Here is a 21,366-nt window from a genome sequence, read left to right on the forward strand (position 1 = left end):
AATGGGGATAATTATATTTGTGTGGGTATAAGAAATATAGTGCTTTAAACATGTAAAGCGTACCCATTTACATTATACAGCTATTAGTCTGCATGGGTGTGTGCAGACAAACATACAGAAACTTCTCAGAGGACTGTGCCTATGCTTTTAAAAGCAACCACGTATGATTAACTTTCTCCTTCTGACAGCTAATGCGCCGGTATAGCTGACAGAACTAATTCCTTTATGCATTGCAGTCTAATATGCTTCAAACGTGGTGACATTTAATTTACACAAAAAGTCTGAGCTGCGAGTGCAAAGCTATCTAAGAAAAAATATCTAGCAAAGTTTTCACAGGTTTGGCTCCCTCAGTAACAACAGGTTTTGCGGATAGGCAGAAGCCTTTTATGATAAACATCAGCCTGAGGGGCAATGGAGGAGAAAGTTGTAAATGGTTGAAAAGAGCCACTTAAGCTGGGAGGGCAGAGACAAGGTGGGTGAGGTAATATCCTTTACTGGGCCAACTTCTGTGGGTGGAAAGGGTCAGGCTAGCGCAGCTCTCCCCTTTCCGCTAGCCTCTGCCAACCTGTTTCAAAGGGGGGTGCCTAAAGCCCCCCAAGCCGGGGGGGAGGGGTAGATTTAAGGTGCTTGATTGGAAAGTCTGGGCCTTAACTAAGCGGGCCACTTGTTTAGTATCAGACAGTCTCCTTCTCTAGGGCTTGTGTGTGTGTGTCCGTCCGTCCGTCGTCATCCCCCCCCCCCGCATCCAGGACTCAGGCACAAGAGACGTGGTTTTGTGCCCTGGGGCGTAACCTCGCTTCGCACGCACCTGTGTGCACGCACGGTCCCACGGGGGCTGGATTACGCCCTTCCTGCAAGTACCAACCGGACCCAGCCGCTACGGGGGGGATGTCGGCGTGGCCACCCAGGCCTCAGCCGCTCGGTGCCTCAGTTTCCCCATCCGCGAAGCAGAGACGCTAACAGCTCCCTTGCGGAGGAAGCGGGGCAGCGGCTCATGAGCGCAAGAAACGTCCCCGCTTTCCCCACGGCGTGCACCTGCCCCCGCCCTGACCATCCCATCCCGCCCCGCCCCGCCCCGCCGAGGGGTACAACAGCGCCCCTTACAAGTCGTCCCGGACCCCGGTCCTATGCCGGTCTCAGGCCCACGCCCAGCAGCGCGGAGGGCTGAAGATCGCCGCCCGGAAGCAGTTCCCAGGCCCCGCGCAGCACCTGGCTGCCGCTGCTGCACTGGGCTGAGGGAGGAGCCGTTAACGGCCGGCACGGGGAGGGTGGAAGGAGGAGCCGGGCACGAGCCCCTGGGCGGAGCGTTCCAAGGTCAACACCCTCTTCCCGCCGCGTTAGTGCCGGGAAGAGCCCCGGATGAGCAAAGCTCTCGCTGCCGTCACGTGGCCTCCCCAGAGCGGCTCTGGCGCGCTCGCCTCTCTCCCAGCAGCCTCCACGTGCCCTCTGACCAGCGGGGGAGGGCACGTGACCGAACTCGTCTTCCCGGAAGTCTCGCGAGTGTTGCGCTCGGTCACGGGTCGGGTGCACAGTGAGCGACTCCGCCGTCGAGTCCCGGCTCCGTGCGTCGGTCGGCGTCGCGGGGAGGAGGAAGCGGCCCAGGCCCGACGGGACCGAGCCCGGCGCGGAGCGCAGCGCCCCCCCACCCTCCGGCCAAGGTGAGAGGAAGCGACTATTAACCCTTCCCTCCCTCCCTCCCGCGCGCGCAGCCGGGAGGAGGCCGAGGCGAGACCCGGCGCTGCTCCGCCTCCCGCCGGAGGCTGCTCCGAGGCCGAGCGTCCCTCGGGCTTCCGCGGCCCGCCCCGCCCCCCTTCTCCCCTGTCCCTGAGGTTTCAGCCCCTGCTTGACTGGGCCATGGGAACCCCCCCGCCCCAGGGCCGGACCCTCTCTGCCTCGGGAACATCCTTAGTCCCGCCCCCAGTAGGCCCCCCTGCGTGCTCCCGCCTGACCTGGCCACCTCCATAGGCCGTAGCCCCCCCCCCCCCCGTTCTTATGGCCGCCCCCATTAATCCCCCTGTGAGCCCTTGCGCCCCCCCTCCCCCCGTGTTCCAGCCCTCTCCAGTGACCCTCCGTAGGCTCTGGCCCCACCAGCCCGTGCTCTCCCCTCTCCTCCGAGAGCCTGGCTTTAACCTTCCCCTCCTCTTCCAGTGCCTGTGCTCAGAGTCCCTTTCTTCCCCCAGCCCCACTGCCTGGCTTGGGAAGAAGGTGCCCGTTGTAAGTGATCATGCCTGAGTATTATCTGTTAAGGAAGAGGCAGGCCCCGTCTCTTAAAATTGCACAGCTCCGAGTATATGAATGAGCGTGTCAGCCTCTCTTTTTCTTTGCATTATCATGTCCCCTAGGAGTCCTAGTCATGGAATGTGGTACAAACACAGAACAGACTGTCTCTGCCCCAAAGGGTTTACAATCTTCACCAATCCATCCCTGGCTGCACAAGGCTAGTTTTGTCTCCATCAGATGGTGCTCTCTGCAGAAGACATTAGAAGGAAAGGCTAGAATTACAATAACTTTAAAAGCAGGGTGTGTTTTATTATATACAAAAGAGGTTTAAACTAAGATTATAGAAGAATAAGTGAGACTGATTTCATGGGCTTGTGTAAGGTTGTGTACACATGTTTAAAGACAGAGAGAATGTGAAGATGCTGTTTATAAATGGAAAGGCAAAATTATAATAGCTCGGACACCATAATATTTTGAAGATATGAATCATTCCATGCTAAGTTTTATATCCTTTCTATAGTGTCTACTGTTATACACACACAACTTGTAAATTACTTATTTCAAGGATTTTTTGTTGGTGCTGTTTTGGGAGTAGTTGATCAGAATTAGTTTAACTGGGTGAGTGGTTATCTATTGAAATAGTGTAGTACTAAAAATTAGTATGTTGGGTATCCATCTACAATAGATGTGAAAGCTATTTAATTCAGTTACAAATTCCATTTTATTTTCACTACAAGACAGTTTATCAAAGCGGTTTTGCTCCTTTCTGTTTTAATATCTACTTCTCTTGCAGATGTCAGAAGATCTTGCAAAACAGCTAGCTAGCTATAAAGCTCAGCTCCAGCAAGTTGAGGCTGCTCTGTCCGGGAATGGAGAAAATGAAGACTTACTAAAATTAAAAAAAGACTTACAGGTGAGGATTGAGGGAATTAGAAACTGAGACCTTTCTATCCTGAGTAATGTGGGCAAAAATGCCATCACTCTGTCAAGCAGAGATGTAGCTTGTTGCTGAGCATTTGCATGCAGCAAAAATAATAAATAGTTGTTGAGGTTATGACAAAACATATGTTAAAGGTTTACTTTATGATCTCAGCTTGCTTCAAGGGACATTAGTATGGGTGGCCATCCCAAAGTTTGGCTTGTTTTTTTAAGTCTTAACATTGATATTGTTTTATACACTTCTTTAAAAAAAGTCACTGTTTGTCCTGTAGTGTTAAAAGTGCCGCCACTGGGAAGATGTTTAGACTTTTGAGCTCATAACGTTATTTTCTGTTGTTAGTTAAAAGCCACTTAAAGTATTGATTAGTCCCACTTTGGACAATGGCATGAACACCTACTCTGATTATAAGATGATTTTAAAAAAATAAAAGCCTTTTTAATCTTCTGCGTTAGTCACATCAGGCAACAAAATTGACCCATAATTGAGCCTACCTTTAATAGTTTCTTAAATGTTAGAGTATGAGTGCAAAATACTGCTAATATATAAATAAATGTCGAGAGCACGAGCATTATAGCAGCCAAGATGTTATTAACAAAACTTAAGTAGATAAAACTACCCACTGCAGCATTCAGTAACTGCTGCTGTTTGAAGAAATAGTAACAGTAAAAATACAACTCAAAAACAAAAGTTAAACCAATAATGTCGTAATCAATAAGCTTTAGATTTCCTTTTAAATGTAAAGGACTTGTGCCCACAAGGAACCCTGTAGTATAATCCGAATGTACTTTATTGTACATTGTTAAAAGCATGTGTATTTTTAAAATGCAGAGCAAAACCCATATTTCCAACACAAGGTCCATTTTAATGTGAAGAAATCATTGATGTGAAAGGTCAAATTGCAAAAAAAAAAAATTTAAATAAAAGCTTTCTGCACAGAATAGGGAAGATACTCGCATTTTCATCTCCAAAAAGTTTGCTACCCATACATTCGACCTTAAAAATGGAAAATAAGTCCAACTGTATTTTTTTAATGTCTCAATTAAATTGTTGCTTCCTGTTTGTTCTAAAGATAATTAATTATGTATCCAAAACAATCCTCTCTCAGTATTGCATCCATCATTACCATACACAGCATACTCAGATTTGACCAAGATATTTTCATGTAAATAACGGGCTCCCCATATTTTACTTTACTGAAGGAGTTCTAGCAAAGTACCTTTGCAACCAAAGATCAAACTTAACTTGCATGAGCTAGAGTGGATTGCAGCCACCCTCCTTTTTAATGTGGTGATAAAAGCTGTGGAAACTATGCGTTCCATGATACAGAGCTCCATCTTGACCTGTGTAAAAGGCCACTCTCATGAGGATGGATCTTTGCATGCTGGGACCTGTAGTTTCCACAGGTTGCATATCCATGTCACAGGAAGGTGGCAGCAAGCCACATTGTATATATAGCTCACTTGGCTGCATTTGTCCACCTTAATAAGCAGTTTTGCTGTAGTATACATATTCCTATCCCCACAAATCTTGCTTTAAAAATGACCTATTCAGCCTGTAGTGTTTTACTCTAGTTCATGAGATACAGTCTATCTAGAGTCCAGAGACCACCCATAAGTGCTTGTCTGATATCTACATTAGACAGTTGCAGCTTCTGTTGCTACTTTGGTAGTGGGTCCCACATTGTTCTGCTTAAATAAACTTGTTTTCAAACTCCTTCAATGCCTGTACTTAGTTTCAGTTGCTGTCCTCATGTTTTTTCCAGCTTGATACTTTCTTTAAAATTTTATGGGATCAAGTTCCCTTTTTTCTCCCATTCTCTTTTTATTTATACTAATCTAGTTTCCCTAACCCTTGAAACCCTGCATAAACGTAATGGCGCTTTTCTGCACCTTCCAGTTCCGCAGTTGTTTCTGTAATGTGATGCCCCCCATTATGTGCAGTACTCTAGTTGTGTTCTCACTAGCACTATAGCATGCTATATGTTAGAACAACAAAACAATAAGAGATATTGGAACCTTAAATCAATTCAAGACATTGACTGTATGGTTGACGTTTCTGTCCACTAGCTGTGTCCAGTCTAAGATACTTAGACAAAATAAGATTTTATTACAAGTTTATTTGCAGCCTATCCCTTAAATGACTATGGCAAAGTCAGGGGATTGTTGATAGAGTAGTCTGTGTGCATATTCACTCAAGTTCTACAATAAGCTATTTTAATAGATAAATGACTTATGAAGGAGGCAGGAGTAAGTCAACTGTCTCAAATTACAGTGGTTTCTGTATATCTGAAACGCTTACCTTCAGGTAATCAGTGCACAGCTGTACTTTCTTTGACCTGCTGATACACATATCACAAGCCCTGATGCTTCCTGGATTTGCAGATTACTGCTACTACCACCCGCTCTGTCAGTGAAGGAGCAGTGTTAGAGCTCAGACCTGGGGAAGGAAAAGTAATTAATGGTATGTACTCTAAGGAGCTCCCTCAAATGAAATACTCTAAATATCAAAATCAGTGTTGGCCCATATGCAATATTCTGCAAAATAAAGATTGTAGTAAAGTTAGACTGTGGCCACATTCTCTGTTCCAGTCCCTACTACAAAATCACCAGAGAGTCTGCTAAAGCAAAAACAAACCCCAAACCTCCTTGTTAGGAAGGTCTGATTGATTGGTTCAGATATCAACAAACACAAGAGAATCCTGTTATCAGGCTCTTTGTGTCTTTGGACTAGCTACTCAAACAAAAATACATATAAGAAAACAAAACATACACTTTATGGGGTTGGTCTCTAGGAATTGCCTGAGTAGAAGCCTCAAACTTTTTGAGGAATGACGAGCAGCCCCTCTATCAGTTTCCTCGCTGCCTTGAGCTTGCCCTCTCTTTATAGGCCCTTATTTTATCAATGAGGTTTAGTGAGTCAGGCCTCAGCTGTTCTCTCTCATCTCTGCTGAGCTGAGAGAAGAACCCTGCTGGGTCCTGGAGCCTTTCTGTCCCACTGTCTAGATCCTGTTTATTAAGAAAACTGGGAAGGGGAGTCTATCAAGACTGTTGAATTCCCTTTGGGGCCTTTCAAATCTTTAGGGTGTACAACTTACCCAAAGTAGTTTTTATCTTGGATCTTGGCTAACAAAAACAATGGGGTCAGGAACATTGAATCTCCATGCTTTGTATTGTTTCATGGGCTAAAGTGGAAATGCATTTTGAAAAAGGCTGTTCCTCATCACAAGTACAGTTTCTTTATTTAATCACCCCACAGCCAGTAGTTGCAAAGAATGCTTGTGCCTTTGCTGGAACAGCTTATGCCACTTCTGCTCTGGCAAAGCTGATTAGAATTGTTTCCAATTCATCCTGCTGCTGGCCTTGCCTCCGGGCAATATTATGTGTAGGAGCAGCAGCACAGATATAACATGGTGCGGGGAGAATCTGTGGAGAGGAGAAGGTTATTTGGAGGCAGTGGGGGAAATGCAGGATTTCTGTAATCTCCTCAATTGAAATATTTGCCCTTAATTTTGTGACTTGCATCAGATAATAAAAATATTGGGATGTTGTGAGGGCTAATGACTGTTTCTTGTTTGTGAATTGTGGAGTTGCCTTTCCTCATGTGCTTGTGTTTTGCTTTTATCTGCTATCTGTTGAACCACATGTTTTTTCAGTAGTCATAATCAAGAGTCTGGCAAGTAAGAGTGTAGCACTGATTCAATTGGCATTGGCTAGATTGCAATAAAAGTAGTAGACGCTAAATACCTTTTTTATTAAGGTGAAAAATATGCATTCAAATTCTTACCCTCTAAACAATCTAAGCATTTTCTTCATTAGTTTACAAAATTCATAGAAATCCTGGAAATTTGCCTATCTATTTTGGCTCCCGAGACAGTAAAGAGGGTGGCTGTGTAATCGGGGCAGTTATCTAGGTTAAAATAGGCAATATTGAGACTGAACTAAACACTTACCCATAGATGTAGTCCCTTCAGGTTCAATCACAATGGCAGGGCAGTTGAGGGAAACTTACAGCACAGTATGCAGCAATGCATCTGCTCTGTGAATAAATAAGACTTCACTTTCTAATGTCTAAAGGCATTAAAAATCAATTAATAGAAAAAAGGTATATTTTCCTCTGCCATTTGTCTGGTTCAGGTCATTCTGTCAGGTTAATGGGGAGGTTCTGGCCCCATACTTTGAGGCACTGATTCAGGAAAGCACTTAAGCATATGCTTAAGTCCATCTTTTTTCAGGAAGGCAATTATTCATGTGCCTAATCCTGAAAAGGGATACTTTCCTGAATTGGGATCTCAAAAGGGAGACACTCCTCTCCCCATAATGTCTCTGTAGATACTTCAAGTTAGCCAATTCCCACTCTTTCAAAGGAACCGAAAAAATGGCACCTCTTATTCAGAGGTGTTTATCATTAGTACACTTATTTTATATTCAGTATTCTAAAACTCTAAGAAATGTGTAATTTCTGGGCTAACCAATCATTTTTTAAAATAATCACTAATATAAAATAAACTGCAGTTGAGGCGGAAAAGCAAAACATTCACAATTATCTATCAAAAACCTCTAACTTAAAATGTATTTGAATCTGTTCTTTAGCCCTGCCTTCCCTATGAGCAGTGAATGTGACACTGACTCTACCTACCCACTGCTGCCATGTGCTCTTCAGTCAGAAATTAAGAATCACATGCTGCACACATGTGCAAAGAGTCACATCAAGGATTGTTTCCACATGAATAGCTGGCTATATCTTTGTGCCTATGCAAAAGCAGTTCAGCTAGAACGAATTGCTGTAAAAAAGGAAACATTGGGGCATTTTGAAAGTTGGCCAAGGATTGAATGGTGGCCTCATTTCAATATAGCATACACCCATACGTTGTTTTCTTCTATATCTGTGATGTATGAGGATAATACACTGTTGTTAGTGGTAGATAGCCAGAAATCTGCATTACATCAGATATCCGTTGAACACAGTAACTATTAGAAAATAGATCTGTCAATGTGGGGAAAAATAAAGCATGGTAATAGTGTTTGAAAGTATATTCTTTGCCTCTTCCTTTTCCAGGAAGTTATAGAATTAACCAAAGATCTCCTTTCAACACAACCTTCGGAAGCCCTTGCAAGTTCTGATAGTTCTGCTTCTGCCCTGCCCAGTCACTCATGGAAAGTTGGGGATAAATGTATGGCTGTATGGAGTGAAGATGGACAGTAAGTGTAGAAAACAAACTTCTCTAACAGTTACATGAAATAATACAGTACAATGGTAAGAGACTTTAATTCAGTTTGAACTGCCCCATTTGAGCAACTCTAACATAGGATAGCTAAGAGAAATTTAGTATTAAGTAACTATTGCATTTCCTTTTAGTGAAGGTCAATATTATAGACAAAGCGAAGGAGATACTGGGTGATTCTGAAAACACCTTTTCTTGTCCCCACCCTCAAAAGAAATATAACATACAACTTTTTAAAAAACCCTTACACTTTCATAAACTAATTATAATCACTTAGTGTAGTGCCTCTCAAATGTCCTGGGGTATGTAACTGCAATTCTGTTAATATAATTTATATTTAATAATGGTCATGAAAAATGACTGACTGAGAGATTTAAGTCTGTGTATTTAACATGGAACACCATCGTTTGGCTTTAAAGGAACTGTAGCTATATTGAGATTGCAATATTTCTCTGTAATTTAGGGCTTAATACTTGGCTGCACCAGGCTCTGAAGATGCTGTACCAAAACATTTGGTTTTGATTCTCCTCCCTTCACCCCCCAGCTAATGTTATTGAGAGTTTCTGGGATTGCTTCAATTTAGTCTCATCTTGTAGTCTTTGAAATACAAAGATACATATTTTCAAAATACTTTATCCTTTATTTTGTAACATGGAAGCATTTCTGAATTTTTTGCTAATTGAAAACTGTTCAGATTCAGTCAACATCCCATTGCCTGCTCTTAGAAAAGAAGTAGTATCCTCGTACAATGGAGCTGCTAATGTAGTGACCACCAAATATAAGTACTGATGCAGAATTATTGATACTTTCATGTAGAAAATAAACTGTTTAAAATGGAAAACACTTCTGTTGCTAGGCATTGACAGCTGAAATATTTTCACCTAAGATCATAAATGTTACATTTTTAAAATTCTTAGGTCACCACTGGGTTTCAGTCTTGTCCCAAGCTCTGGTCCTAAACTAGTGATCAGAATGAGAAGTTTACTGGATCTAAAAGCATTTGTGCTGGTCCACTTAGGTGTTTCTACTTCTGGTGCAGGTCATGTGATATTGGACCTTAATCACTTTGATAACTATCGTGTTTTTTTCCCCCATTAAAGCTGCAACATGATTTATGCAGCCAATGTCTCATGCAGTACTAGTTAAGAGATTAATGCTTCCTACCACACAAAAGCTGGGGCTCCCATCAATTTTCATATGGTATAAAGCACTGGTGACAAATGCAACTCAAGTGTTTCTCAAGATGGTGGCTATATCAAACTATATAAAAATGATGTAGGCAGATGTTAATTGAAATGATATCTGTAAGTGTAGTTTCAAGCGTCTGTAGTAGAGCTTGGTGGGAGATGACTTTGCCATTCGGCAAGATTTTGAGACTTCAGATTTTTTTCCCATCCCAAATTGAAACAAAAAGTTAGTCTGAAAAACTTTGTAAACCGATCATCTGAAAAAAAATTGGTTTTGAATTTAAAAAAGTTTTTAGTATAAATTAACTACTAACAAGTTGTTTTGAACCAAAAAGACACTTTTTTGTTTTGAAAATATCAAAACATTTCAACAATTTTGAAACTTTTTTAAAAAAAATCTGAATCAGAAGATTTGTCAAATCCAATCCTTTCCTGTGAATAGTTTTAGTTTCAACAAATCAATATTTTCTGGTGGAAAAGACATTGTCAGAAAATTCCTGACTATCTCTAATCTGTTATCTAGATTGCCATAGTTTTAAAATCTGATATTGCATAACCTATCAAATCAAATAGGAAGAAAAAAGATGTTTAACTTTGCAGTTGCATAAGATATTTGTTTCTAGCCTCAATAACTACTGGGCCTTAAAACTGTCACTGGTTCCTTGATCAGCTAGTGAGCTTAAGCTCTTGTGCAGGACTGATGTACTTATGTCCTTGAAGAACATTAACTTCTCAGTCTGATTTGTATTTTGTCCCAAAAATTGAAGCAGGTTGGTAGCAAGTATTTAGCTTAATGTGAGTAGCAGAATAATAGTGTAGGTGTTGTAGGGCTGAGTATTAAACCATTACTCACATGCTTACAGCCATGATATCTTTACAGGTGTTACGAAGCTGAGATTGAAGAGATAGATGAGGAGAATGGGACTGCTGCAATCACGTTTGCTGGGTATGGCAATGCTGAAGTCACACCTCTGCTCAACCTCAAACCTGTAGAAGAGGGAAGAAAGGCAAAAGAGGACAGTGGCAACAAACCCATGTCCAAGTAAGTGACTTAGAGCCTTATATGTTTATCTAACAAAGAACTGAGGCCAGCCAAGCATGTTACGTTCATGTGGTGGAGGGATGGAGTTTGCTTAAGGAAACACACTCTGGTAAAACAGCCTGTTAGCACCTCACTCTTAGACCAATTCTGCTATCATATTTATCAAGGATATTAATGAGAGAGAAAAGTAGAGTTCTTTCATTGCCAGCAAATAGGCCAGTGCAGATGATGCTTACAATTTGTGTTTCTGGAGAAGATGGAGACTTGTGTGTGGTGAAGCAGTGAGTATATTATAAATGACTGATTAAAGAAGTGGTAGAGGCCTGTCATCTAGCAGAAGCTTTTCAGAGCTCCTTGTTGAAAGTGTGAGTGCTGCATAGACCAGTTTTCATTTGGAGGAATGAAAAAATAGCTTCAACAAGTGACACTTCTGTGATGTTTGGTGGGAGTACCCAGGGATGTGAAGGATCTCATTACCCACTGCCCTTAGCAGAAGGAAGCCTTGTTTGTGCCTGCCATAGGTCACATCCCCAACTTCACCGGCCACAGGCAACACAAGCCATCCTCTCTCAGCCTATGCAGGTCCCATTCTCTCGCTTCAGGTTAGTAGTGGGCATGTTCCAGACCTGAGCATCTCCCTGGAGTATCCTGCCCCTGTGCCACTGGACACTGACCGTATTCACAGATTGCTGCTTCCAAAGAAGCAGTGCACCCCAGCTTACTACTACATCTCAGATCATGGCCCCACTTAACACACAGCAAGCACTTCGCTATGTTTATAGTGAAAACAAGTAACCGTTTATTTAACAAAGTCTAGAGATCCAGGTGGTAGCAAGTAAAGTATTGGAAATAAATGGTTACATATACAATAACATCATAACAAGCATTCTAGAACCTAGACTTAACTAGATACTTTCCTGTCTTTTAGAGCAATGCTCACCCAAAGTCCTTCCAGAACTTTGCAGTGCTGTGGCCCTTTGTTCATAAGACAAATATGCTGCTAGCTTGCCTTCTCAGTGAAGGATCCAGGCCGTACCTCTGAACCCCCAGATATACCCCAGGAATCCATTGTCTGTACTCAAACAGGATCCACACCTGCTGTTTATTCCTTCCTGTAAATTTCCTCTCCAAGATTTTGCAAACTCTTGATTAGCATTGGCTCAATATTCAAACAGTGCCCGATACAAACACGACCAGAAAGGAAGTAAAAGACACTTACCTCTCTGCTTGAAAGGAAGTTGTCCGAGACATGTCACATCCTGGTTACCTGCCTTAAGAACATAATTCTCAGCACAGACACACAACACTTCAAATATTATCTGTTCACACGTTTTGCAGTGGTTATGATGACCTGTGGGCTATTGGCTCTCAGTAGAGATCTCGCATGCCACCCTGTCGTGAATTATTGTGCATGTATCTGACCCAGGAGATCCTGTAAAACTAGGCACTCTGTGCCCCCTGCCAGCTGGCACCAGGAGGTTCCTGATTCACAGCTTCCTAGTAAGAAACCAAATGTAGGGGGTTACATCTTGGGAACCCGTCCATTTGGGGATCCAAGTACTGGAGCAGCTCTTGCATCCTTCCTGCAGCCTAGGCTGGGACTGTAGGAGAAATTCATAGGATAGGGACTACTGACTCTCCCTTACCAAACTGGGAACACCAACATAATCCTTGAGGGAGGGAGGGGTGGGGGGTGGTGTTTAATTCCTCCCTTCTTGGAAGAAGCATGGCATCTTGTTCCTGTCACGTACAGATCCCCTGTGATCCACATTGGTGTGGAGGACTTGTGTCTCTGCCCTGGCTCCCCAGCACTCATGTCCCTACCCTTTGCTCCTGGCTTTAGGGTTTTGCTAGAGCCACACAGCCCTGCTCTCCTCAGTCTATTGTTGTTTTGGCATGGGAGGGACGTTGCAAGAAGTGGTTCCATAGCATTGAAGAAAGCTTCTGCAGAAAAGGCAATACAAATTTGGGTCTTATCAAGTTCTTTGCAGATTCCCCACAGAGGCTAGTGGGGGGAATGATATACTTCAGCCCATTTCTCCTCTTCCCTGTGCCTGATCCCCACCACAGTTGCTGATGTTTACCTGATCAATGCCGGAGTTCCAGATCAAGGGCGTTCTCAGGCAGATCACCAAGGTGAGATTTGGCCCTGTGTTGGAAAAGAGCCAAGTAATTTCTTGGAGATTCAGAAATGTTGTTTGATATTTGAACAGGTCATTTGACAAATTTCCAGTTTCAGAAATTCACATCTGTGCTAGCTGTGGGGTTGCTCTATTTGAAATGGCCTGCTTGGGGCATTTTTATTGCTGATAAATATTACAGGAGTGGATTCCTGTAATAAAACTCTCCATTGATAGGCTGCCTTACAGAAGAAATGACTTAATGCTCTTTCTAAAATCAAAGAATGAATCTGTCCTGTACAAGCAACAGATGAAACTAGGCTTAAGAGGATCTTATTACACCATGGTACCCATGTGTTACACGTAACTTAATTCACAGCTTTGCTCTTGCATCTAAGGAGTACTGCTTTTGGGGGGCATTTGTCAGTATTATTCATAAGTGTACATAGTCCTGACTTGGTTGTGCAATCACTCATTTGAAAGTCCTGTTTTAGACATCTTAATGGCTTGCAAAATAGTTGTATTCAATTTCTTACGTGGTATTTGGTGTACCTCAGAGTGCTTTATGAAGTGGAGCACAAGCAATCATGGGCTACTCTTCTTTCCTACAGAAAAGAAATGATTGCCCAGCAACGAGAATATAAAAAGAAGAAAGCTTTGAAAAAAGCCCAGAGAATCAAAGAACTTGAACAGGAGCGAGAAGACCAGAAAGTCAAGTGGCAACAGTTCAACAACAGAGCCTATTCTAAAAACAAAAAAGGCCAGGTTTGTATGTCTTGTCAGTGTGTGAATAGTTAGCAAAAGAAGTAGTCCAGCTTTATAGTTACAGGGGAAAAAAGCCACAGCCAGACTATGCTTTGACAGGAAACTTCTCACCTTCACAATCTGAGGCAACCCAGCTGCAAAACTGAATAAGTGTAAAAAGGTAACTTGATGCTCAGTAATCCTGACTAAATATGGAAAGTAATTCTTAGGTCTTTGCTTATCTAGGTTGGGAAAATTGGTCTCTCTTATGCAAGTGAGTGCTGCGCTGAAAAGTTTGCATTTGGAGGAATAGCCAAACTGCTCCACCTCATACCATATCTTGGGGAAACTGTTGAGACCTTAATGTGGACAAGTATGTAACTGGGTCTCTCATAAACCTCCCATGCATATCTTTTCACTGCTGTTATACTTACATAGGAAATAAGGAAAAACGTTGAACAAATACCAGGGAAAGGTGGCAGCACTATTCCTCAGATTGTATGTACTTTGGTTTTCACTAGCATACATTCATGCCACCGTTGAGAGCTCACCGCTATAAGCTTTGTCAGTAGTAGTGTTAGCCATTGGCAGTTCAGTTGTGGTGTGCACCTGCTGTGGACTGAATAACGGTATAGAAATATAGCAATGCACATTGTCAAAATGGTTCAGGAAAAAGAATTCTTTCCACAACCTAGATCTGCAAGACGACCTATGCACAGGTGTGTGCTGGGATTTATCTATAGGTGAGGTGCATGTGTCTAATGTAACTTACATCAATAGTGTATAGGAATTGGAAGCTGTTCCTAGTCATTATTATGAACTAACCAATAGATAAAATAAATACAATACAAGCTCATCATAAACCCTTCTGATTGGCCTTGGTTTAGCACGGGGAAGGGTTCAGGGGAGCTTAGATTCGGAAAGTCTGGTCTGTGGTTAACTGGGCAACCATTTCTCATTGATCTGGAGGAGTGCATTCCAGCTTGAGGAGACATATGGCGGTATTAGTTATGCCAAGTACATTCGCCTCCGAGGTGCTAGGCATAGACTCAGGTAACTAGCCCCTCCCACCCCTGCATCTACACTTCTATTTTTAGCACTCTAGCTCAGTCAGAGCCAGCGTGGGTATGTCTCCTCAAGCTGAAACTTACACCTCCCCTTTGAAATGCAGGCGTGGTGGATAGGGCAGCAGGGCTGTGAGCAGCGGTGTTGCAGAGGAGGTAGTGGGGAGACTGTTTTGCTGCCCGCTCTGGCTTCCTCTCTGTCACGCAGAGGCTGTGCTAAAACTGACCAGTTACCACAAACAGTCTTATCATAAGGGATGTGGCTTTTATTCATGAGCATGGGCTAGAAGTGCTCACTGAGAGACATGGTCAGAGCCCAGGACTAGGTGCCAGGTACTTCCCTGTTGCCTCTGCCACTGACTCCTCCTGTGCCCGTAAGTACGCTAATGCGTCATCTTGCCTGTCTGTAAAATAGGGTGGTGAGGATTGGAGAATTAGAGAACTGGCTAATCAGTACTGATGTATTCACAGTTAGCAAACTGTCTTGAACTGACTAATTAGGAATGGTGTTTTTGTTTCCTTCTCAGGTAAAGAGGAGTATTTTTGCTTCCCCTGAGAGTGTAACTGGCAAGGTGGGAGTTGGAACGTGTGGAATTGCAGACAAACCCATGACACAGTATCAAGATACCTCGAAATACAACGTTAGGCATTTGATGCCTCAGTAACGGGGGAAAAGGCTAAACTTCATCTCTGCAGGGCTTTACACTTATCTTTTTATCATTATATTTTTCTAAAAGTAAATTATTTGTTGGCATGTAGTGAATAGTTCAATTTGTCACCATCACTTGGCTTCAGCTGATGTTAGCCTTAAAGAAATCTACTGCTATTCAGTTGACCCTTCATCATTACTCCACTTTTTATATAGTCATCTTAAAACAACATTCTGCAGACAGTTGTTTTCATGAGCTGCTGTGGGCGGTTACACCAACATAGCAGTTAGCTGAAATGCTGGTCTCCAGAATCTTCCATTCATACTTTTTGGCAAGGATAGAGTTAGAAAAATGACTGTGTAAAAATGGCACCTTAAGCTTCTCATTCACAGTCCTATCTCCTTGCTTTAGTGACAAACTACACTAGCACTACAGAGCCAGTACAGCTCTGGGAAAGTCAGCTGGATTCCATCCTAGCTTGTATATAAAATGGAATTGTTAATAAAATTCTAAGTTACTCCCTTGCAATCTCACTGAAGACAGTAGGCTTGTACAGCTGTAACCGAGGGCAGAATATGAATAGTGTGATGATTTATGTGCTAGAAAGAATACAACTTCACTTTGAGCTTTCAGACTGAATTTGCAAGGCCAGAAATTGGGGGAAGGAATCTCCCTGTTTGTATACTGAGCAAATTTAAACTGGAAGTCAGTGAGACACAACCAGGGAAACCATAAGATGACATTTTTAGAGAAAGTCAAATTTCAGAGTAAAACTGCACTTTAAAAGTGAAGATTTAAGTGTTGGGGAAATTTAAATCGTATGCTCTGAAAGTCATGTTCTCAACCCTTCTACACCTTGAACTGCTGGGTTTCATGGTCAGGTTATGGGAACTTGACACCTGTACAGTGAATCCTCAACTTGAGTAGCCTGTGTGGGTTTTTTCCAGCCATTTAAACAGAACTGAAGCACATTAGCTAAGAATGCCTGGATCCTATTTAGTTAGTTGTAAATGAGTAAAGGCTAGTCTGAAGTTTCTGTCTCGCTATAATCCTGTCTGTGGCCCTAGTGTTCATTGTAATTTTAGCCCTACAGTGTCACTGAGCCCTTTCAGTTTTATTCCAGAAACCACATGTAAAAGCTCTTGCCTTTGATTGCTTCCCTCTGTTACATCTCTCACTTACGGTAGTGGTACAACCTCTGAATCCGTAAAGTGTTTAAAACATAAAAGTTAATGTCTAGCCCTGTATACAATGTAAATATTTTTGTAAAATCTAGGGCTGAGTTAATGAACAAGAGTACTTCAACTATTTCCTCCATTAAATAACTTGTGTACTTCTTGTTCATTACTCCTGACCATGTTTCCCTTGTATATTATGTTAATGTAGCTCATTTTGTAATTTGTTAATTAGATCAGGTCATGTCAGCAATTGATAATGCACTGATTGGTGAAAATGTCCATCAGTTACCTGAGTCACAACTCAAGCTAAACTCTGCAACTGATAGTGTAGAATCCATGCATAGAAAAAAGTTCTTCCTATTAATGGAAGAAAGTGATTTTTATGAATACAAAGTGTGTTAATTTCAGTTTTGTATGTTTAACTTTTGTTAAATAAAGTGTTAAAATCTCCTGGTGATGTTTGGAAAAGTGAAAATGCACAATGCTTGGGCACTGTCTAAGCTGATCATAAGGACAACCACACAATGCTGAAGTACTGTCAGATACAGATGAGGAAAGTAGTCAGCAAATAGGAAGAGGAAAACAAACATTGAAAGTGCTTCAGTTTCATTACTCTCCATTGCAAAACTAAGTTAAGCTTTGCCTAGTTTAAGACATCTACTTGAGGTGGGGGTCAAAATTGTACTGTCTGCAGGAGTATTTTAATTTACAATGAAGTAATCTGGTGCAAAGAAGAAGGACCTACACACCCATTCTAAAAAGCAGTGGTTATGCCTGTTCTTAAGACAAAGACCCATTTACTTGGTCAGTCAGAGTGTGCATTGGTTTTGCTGGATAGTGAGTTGGCTGTTGAGTAATGAGGCATCTGGCTGTCATTCCATGGAAAACTACTTATACAGGGTGCAATGGTTCCTGACAAGGAGTTTCTCTATCCATGTGAGAACAGAGACTGGAATTCCTGCTGTCAAACATGCAGGACCTGAGCTTGAGGAGGGAGTCCTACGCCTAGACTGTCCTTAACAGCACAGTGGTTGATGTAAATGGAAAATGCCTTTGAAAAGGACTAAAAAAAATGATGCAACAGAGATTGAGGGTATGTCATTAGCCAAACTTTAAATGGCAAAGCTGCTCTCTGGTTTGGTATAGGAAAAGTCTCCACCATAACAGCACTTTCTCACTAGCCATTTGCTCTGAAGAGAACTTCAGGGGCAGAGGGCTGCCAAAATGAAACTGCAGCCTGATCCACAATTCTTGTAGAAGACAGCCCTCTCTGACTTAAGCTAGCTTGTCTCATGGGATCTTTAAAAAAAAAAAAAAAAAAAAAACCTAGGTAAAAAGATCAGCTATACATCAGCTGACTGACATACTAACAGTCTACTGAGTTATGTGAAAGTGGTATAGATTTGATCACTTGAAGTGTATTTAGGTAATTTATCTTTAATGACGCTAGACAGCCTTAATGCACTTGGCTGTTATCAAGCTGTCAGTAACTTTAAAAAAAAAAAAAAAATACATGGGATCCTTCTGCAAGGAGACTGCCACATTGAAGGGTATTATATATAAATCATTTCTGGACTAGCATGATGATAACTTAGAGGACCTGGCATTAACTGTAGCAAGCTGGAACAGGAAAATCAAAATAAGCAGCATAGAACTAGACCTGAGCAGGGCCGCACTGCTAGTAAACAGCAGAAAGCAGTCCCCACTTTTGGCAAGTCCCATCTTACTCATTAATTTGAATGTGTCTCTGAAGTGTCAACTGACTTTAAACCTGGGTTGATGTATGCACAGGGGTAATAAAACCTAGTTGCTCAATAAAATTTCATAAAATTTATTTGTATATTTTAAACAAGTTAATACAGATATCCACAAACAATTATTTTTAAATCATGAAAAATGCAACATTTGTCAGCACCATCCCCATGTTATAAACAGAGATGTGGTCAGCAGTTGTATATTGTTTCAAAGACTGGCTTTTACGAGTCAGCACCAATCAATTTTGTGGTGTTCTGTTTCTCAAAGTAGCAAATGGCTACAGCACCTCTGTAGTTACTGCACAAAAAAAATGTTCAGGAGAGCTTAGAAAAAACTGATACACACTGCAACAATCACAAATAAACTCACATTAAGTTAGATACACCTTAGAAAAATATTTTTCTGTCAAAGGATACACATTTAATTTCCAAACTGCATCTGCAGAATAGTAATATATCATTATGCTGACACATACAGGACTGTGTGTGTTTCCTTTGTCTTAAAGCACAAATTGCTACAGGAAACCCATAATCTAGTACAGTCTGAAACAGATTCTAACATGCAGATTGTAACCTACTGTGAAAATTGTAACAGCACAAACTTAACTCACAAATCAGGGAAACTGCTCTGTACATAGGGAGAAAAGTGAAATATTTATGCTTCATGAGTAAGAGCCCACTCCTACTCCCTGCCCAAGTCAATGGAAAAACTCCATTGGTTTTCAGATCAGAATAATCAAAGACTAGAAAATTTAAATTCTGTGGAGGATGCTATTGCCATCATGTCAGCTGAGTTTTTAAAAATAAAATAGCTTAGTGTTTTTGTCAGATGCTTCAAATATCGAGAACAAAGCACTTGGGACGTAGGGTAATCATACCAGCGATTGTAAATTTCATGGTCCTATAAACATCCATTCTTTTGCTTTCCAACTATGCCAAAGTTTGATGGTCACTTTACTTACATTTCTTCAGTTGCTAGGCCTCTTACTGGTCTGTAAATATAAGGAAGGACCTTGTTCAACTTACAATTAAATTTACTGGTATTCAGCGCTAGAGCTGGTTGGAAAAAGATGGCAAACGTCTATTGTACATTGACCTCTCTCAACCAGTTTTATTCAACACTTAGTTTCACAAGATATTTCTAACCATAACTCACCTGTGTCTTGATCATTAAAATAGTAAGTATAGGACAATAGGGTTTCTCTTTCCCTTTAAAGCAGTCATGCTATATATCTATCTATCTATCATTGTTCTTTGCATACCTCTGACTGCTAGAAGCTGGGACTGGGCAATAGGAGATGGATCACTCGATAAACTGCTGTGTTCTGTTCATTCGTTCTGAGGCATCTGGCACTGGCCTCTTTCAGAAAAGAGAATACTGGGCTAGATGAACCATTGGCCTGACCCACTATGGACAGTCTTATGTTCTTATACCTGCTTATCAAAATCTGTTATTTGATCTCTAAAAGGGTTAGTTTAAACTCAGCATTTCCAAACAAAGTTTTCTGTGTAATTCACTAAATTATATACATTTCTATCATCGTGCTGTTAACAAGAGATCTGCCTAAGCAACGTATTTTTAGTATAAAAACATCAAAACAAACCGTCAAAAACCCCTGCAGACAAGCTGGAGATTCTGCTTAAAAAGCAGAATCTTACTACTGATGTGTCAGTGTACAAGGGGACACTAGCAGACAGCTATTTAACCTACCTTATGCTGATCAGTTGGTCAAGTTAGGCAGAGAGAATGTTTATCATTGGAGGTGCAAAGCTCTACGAAAACAAATGTTGATGATTTTCAAACCCTTCTTTCTGAAAATCACTCCCTCTTCCCCAGACTCAGTAAAGGTGCTTTTCCTCAGTGAGAACATGCCAATGCTAAGTTTCAAACTCTAGGTGCTTTTGCTGCAACCCTGTTAAAAAAAAGGTATGGTTCAAATGTTTCTTTTACAAGGCCATATGTGGGTATTTTTGCATCCTCCCATCACTTCAGAGGAGCGGAAGGGATTTTTCCTCAAGTTTCCAAATAATAAATACCCCCACCATCCTCCAAAAAACAAACAAACAACCCCCCCCCCAAACCGACTAACCACCACACAATCGGTAGGGAGAAACCAACTCTGGAAACTTTCAGCCAAAAACTTAACTTGTGTGGGAAAAAATTAACTCTTCAGGAAGTTATTGTTTTGAGGAGAGGGTTAAATGGAAATTTGTCTAAACTTAACCACAGTGAATGCTACAAGTTGCTTGTTAGAATACTAGTAACCCAAAGCAAGTACCCTCAGCATCTATTGTCCTTTCTTTGGCTTTCATCTCTCTTAAAGCTAAGTGAGATAGTCTGCGAATGTTCTTGATGGTCACAATTCACTGACTGGGCCAAATTCATCCCTGCCGTAATGGTAATCTTCATGGTGTGTTACAGAAGGGATGAATTTGGCCTATTTTTGTGCATTTAGAAAAATGGGTCTTCTGTCTCAGTAACATTTCTTTTAATGGTAATTGGAGTCATCAGATGCAGGGAAGAATACAAGATCTGACTGGTCTGAAGATAGCTCTGTTGCCCTGTTGGGTCCTTTGCTTAGTCAGACGTACTGGGAACTGTGAAAGTGTCTTCCAGGTCAATAAACTAAGGCTTGAAGAGGGAAAGTTCCACACCACTACTGCCCATAGAGTGTGAATTAGTGGTGCTCAGAGGTTTTTGTTCTTTTCGCTTCTATTGTGTTTGCTTGATTTTTGATCCACTTACACCGTATTTTTCCAGCATGTCTGAGTTCACTTCATATTAGTTACCAGATATATCTTAGTATGGATTCTAGAAATGTGCTGACACCAGTCAGTGTCACTTGACTAGCTGAACAGACTAACCAAATAACCATTTAGCACCCATTTAGTATTTTATATGTTCAAAGCACTATACAAATTTTATCTTAATCCTCCCCACACGGCTGCGATATAGGGCTGTATTATCCATATTTTCAGATCGGGAAACTCAGGCACAGAGAGATTTAAGTGATTCACCCAAGACCAAAAATGTCAGAGACATGCTCAACCTCCTTTTAGCAAACATGCTATTCATTTGCAGTGCAACAAACCTGCAGATTAGGAACTTTTCCACCATCATCACGTGGTCCCAACAAAGTCAAGAGGAGTGATCTTAATTGGCAGTAAAAATTTGCATTTGGCAGCCAAAGAAGAATATAAAGAAAGACTCCTAACTGGAAACACCAAAGGATAAAATAGGCGAAA

The 21,366-nt window shown here is 41.5% G+C and overlaps 1 protein-coding gene and 1 long non-coding RNA gene across 3 annotated transcripts; one reads left to right on the top strand and one right to left on the bottom strand.

Annotated features, from left to right (window-relative positions):
* Positions 1 to 898: 898 nt before the first annotated feature.
* Positions 899 to 16,816, top strand: SMNDC1 (survival motor neuron domain containing 1). 2 transcript variants are annotated; one of them, XM_067537055.1, is made up of 6 exons: positions 899 to 1,658; positions 3,014 to 3,133; positions 8,216 to 8,358; positions 10,449 to 10,610; positions 13,342 to 13,495; positions 15,066 to 16,816. In XM_067537055.1, exons 2-6 carry the CDS (start codon positions 3,014 to 3,016, stop codon positions 15,201 to 15,203), a joined length of 717 nt encoding a protein of 238 aa, XP_067393156.1. In that variant the 5' UTR covers positions 899 to 1,658; the 3' UTR covers positions 15,204 to 16,816. The 2 variants fall into 2 exon arrangements, with proteins under 2 accessions (XP_067393156.1, XP_067393157.1); XM_067537056.1 differs by lacking the exon at positions 899 to 1,658 and adding an exon at positions 5,465 to 5,620 and having other exon boundaries at positions 3,080 to 3,133.
* LOC137146004 (uncharacterized) lies at positions 2,062 to 6,061 on the bottom strand. Its single transcript, XR_010917814.1, has 3 exons — positions 5,930 to 6,061; positions 5,459 to 5,596; positions 2,062 to 2,467 (listed from the first exon to the last, which is right to left on the bottom strand). It is a non-coding gene; the product is annotated as an uncharacterized lncRNA (long non-coding RNA).
* Positions 16,817 to 21,366: the final 4,550 nt, after the last annotated feature.

Source organism: Emydura macquarii, unplaced genomic scaffold (assembly GCF_026122565.2).
Source record: "Emydura macquarii macquarii isolate MOO-44397 ecotype Brisbane River unplaced genomic scaffold, CSIRO-AGI_Emac_v2 contig_3692, whole genome shotgun sequence".
Lineage (NCBI taxonomy): Eukaryota > Metazoa > Chordata > Testudines > Chelidae > Emydura > Emydura macquarii.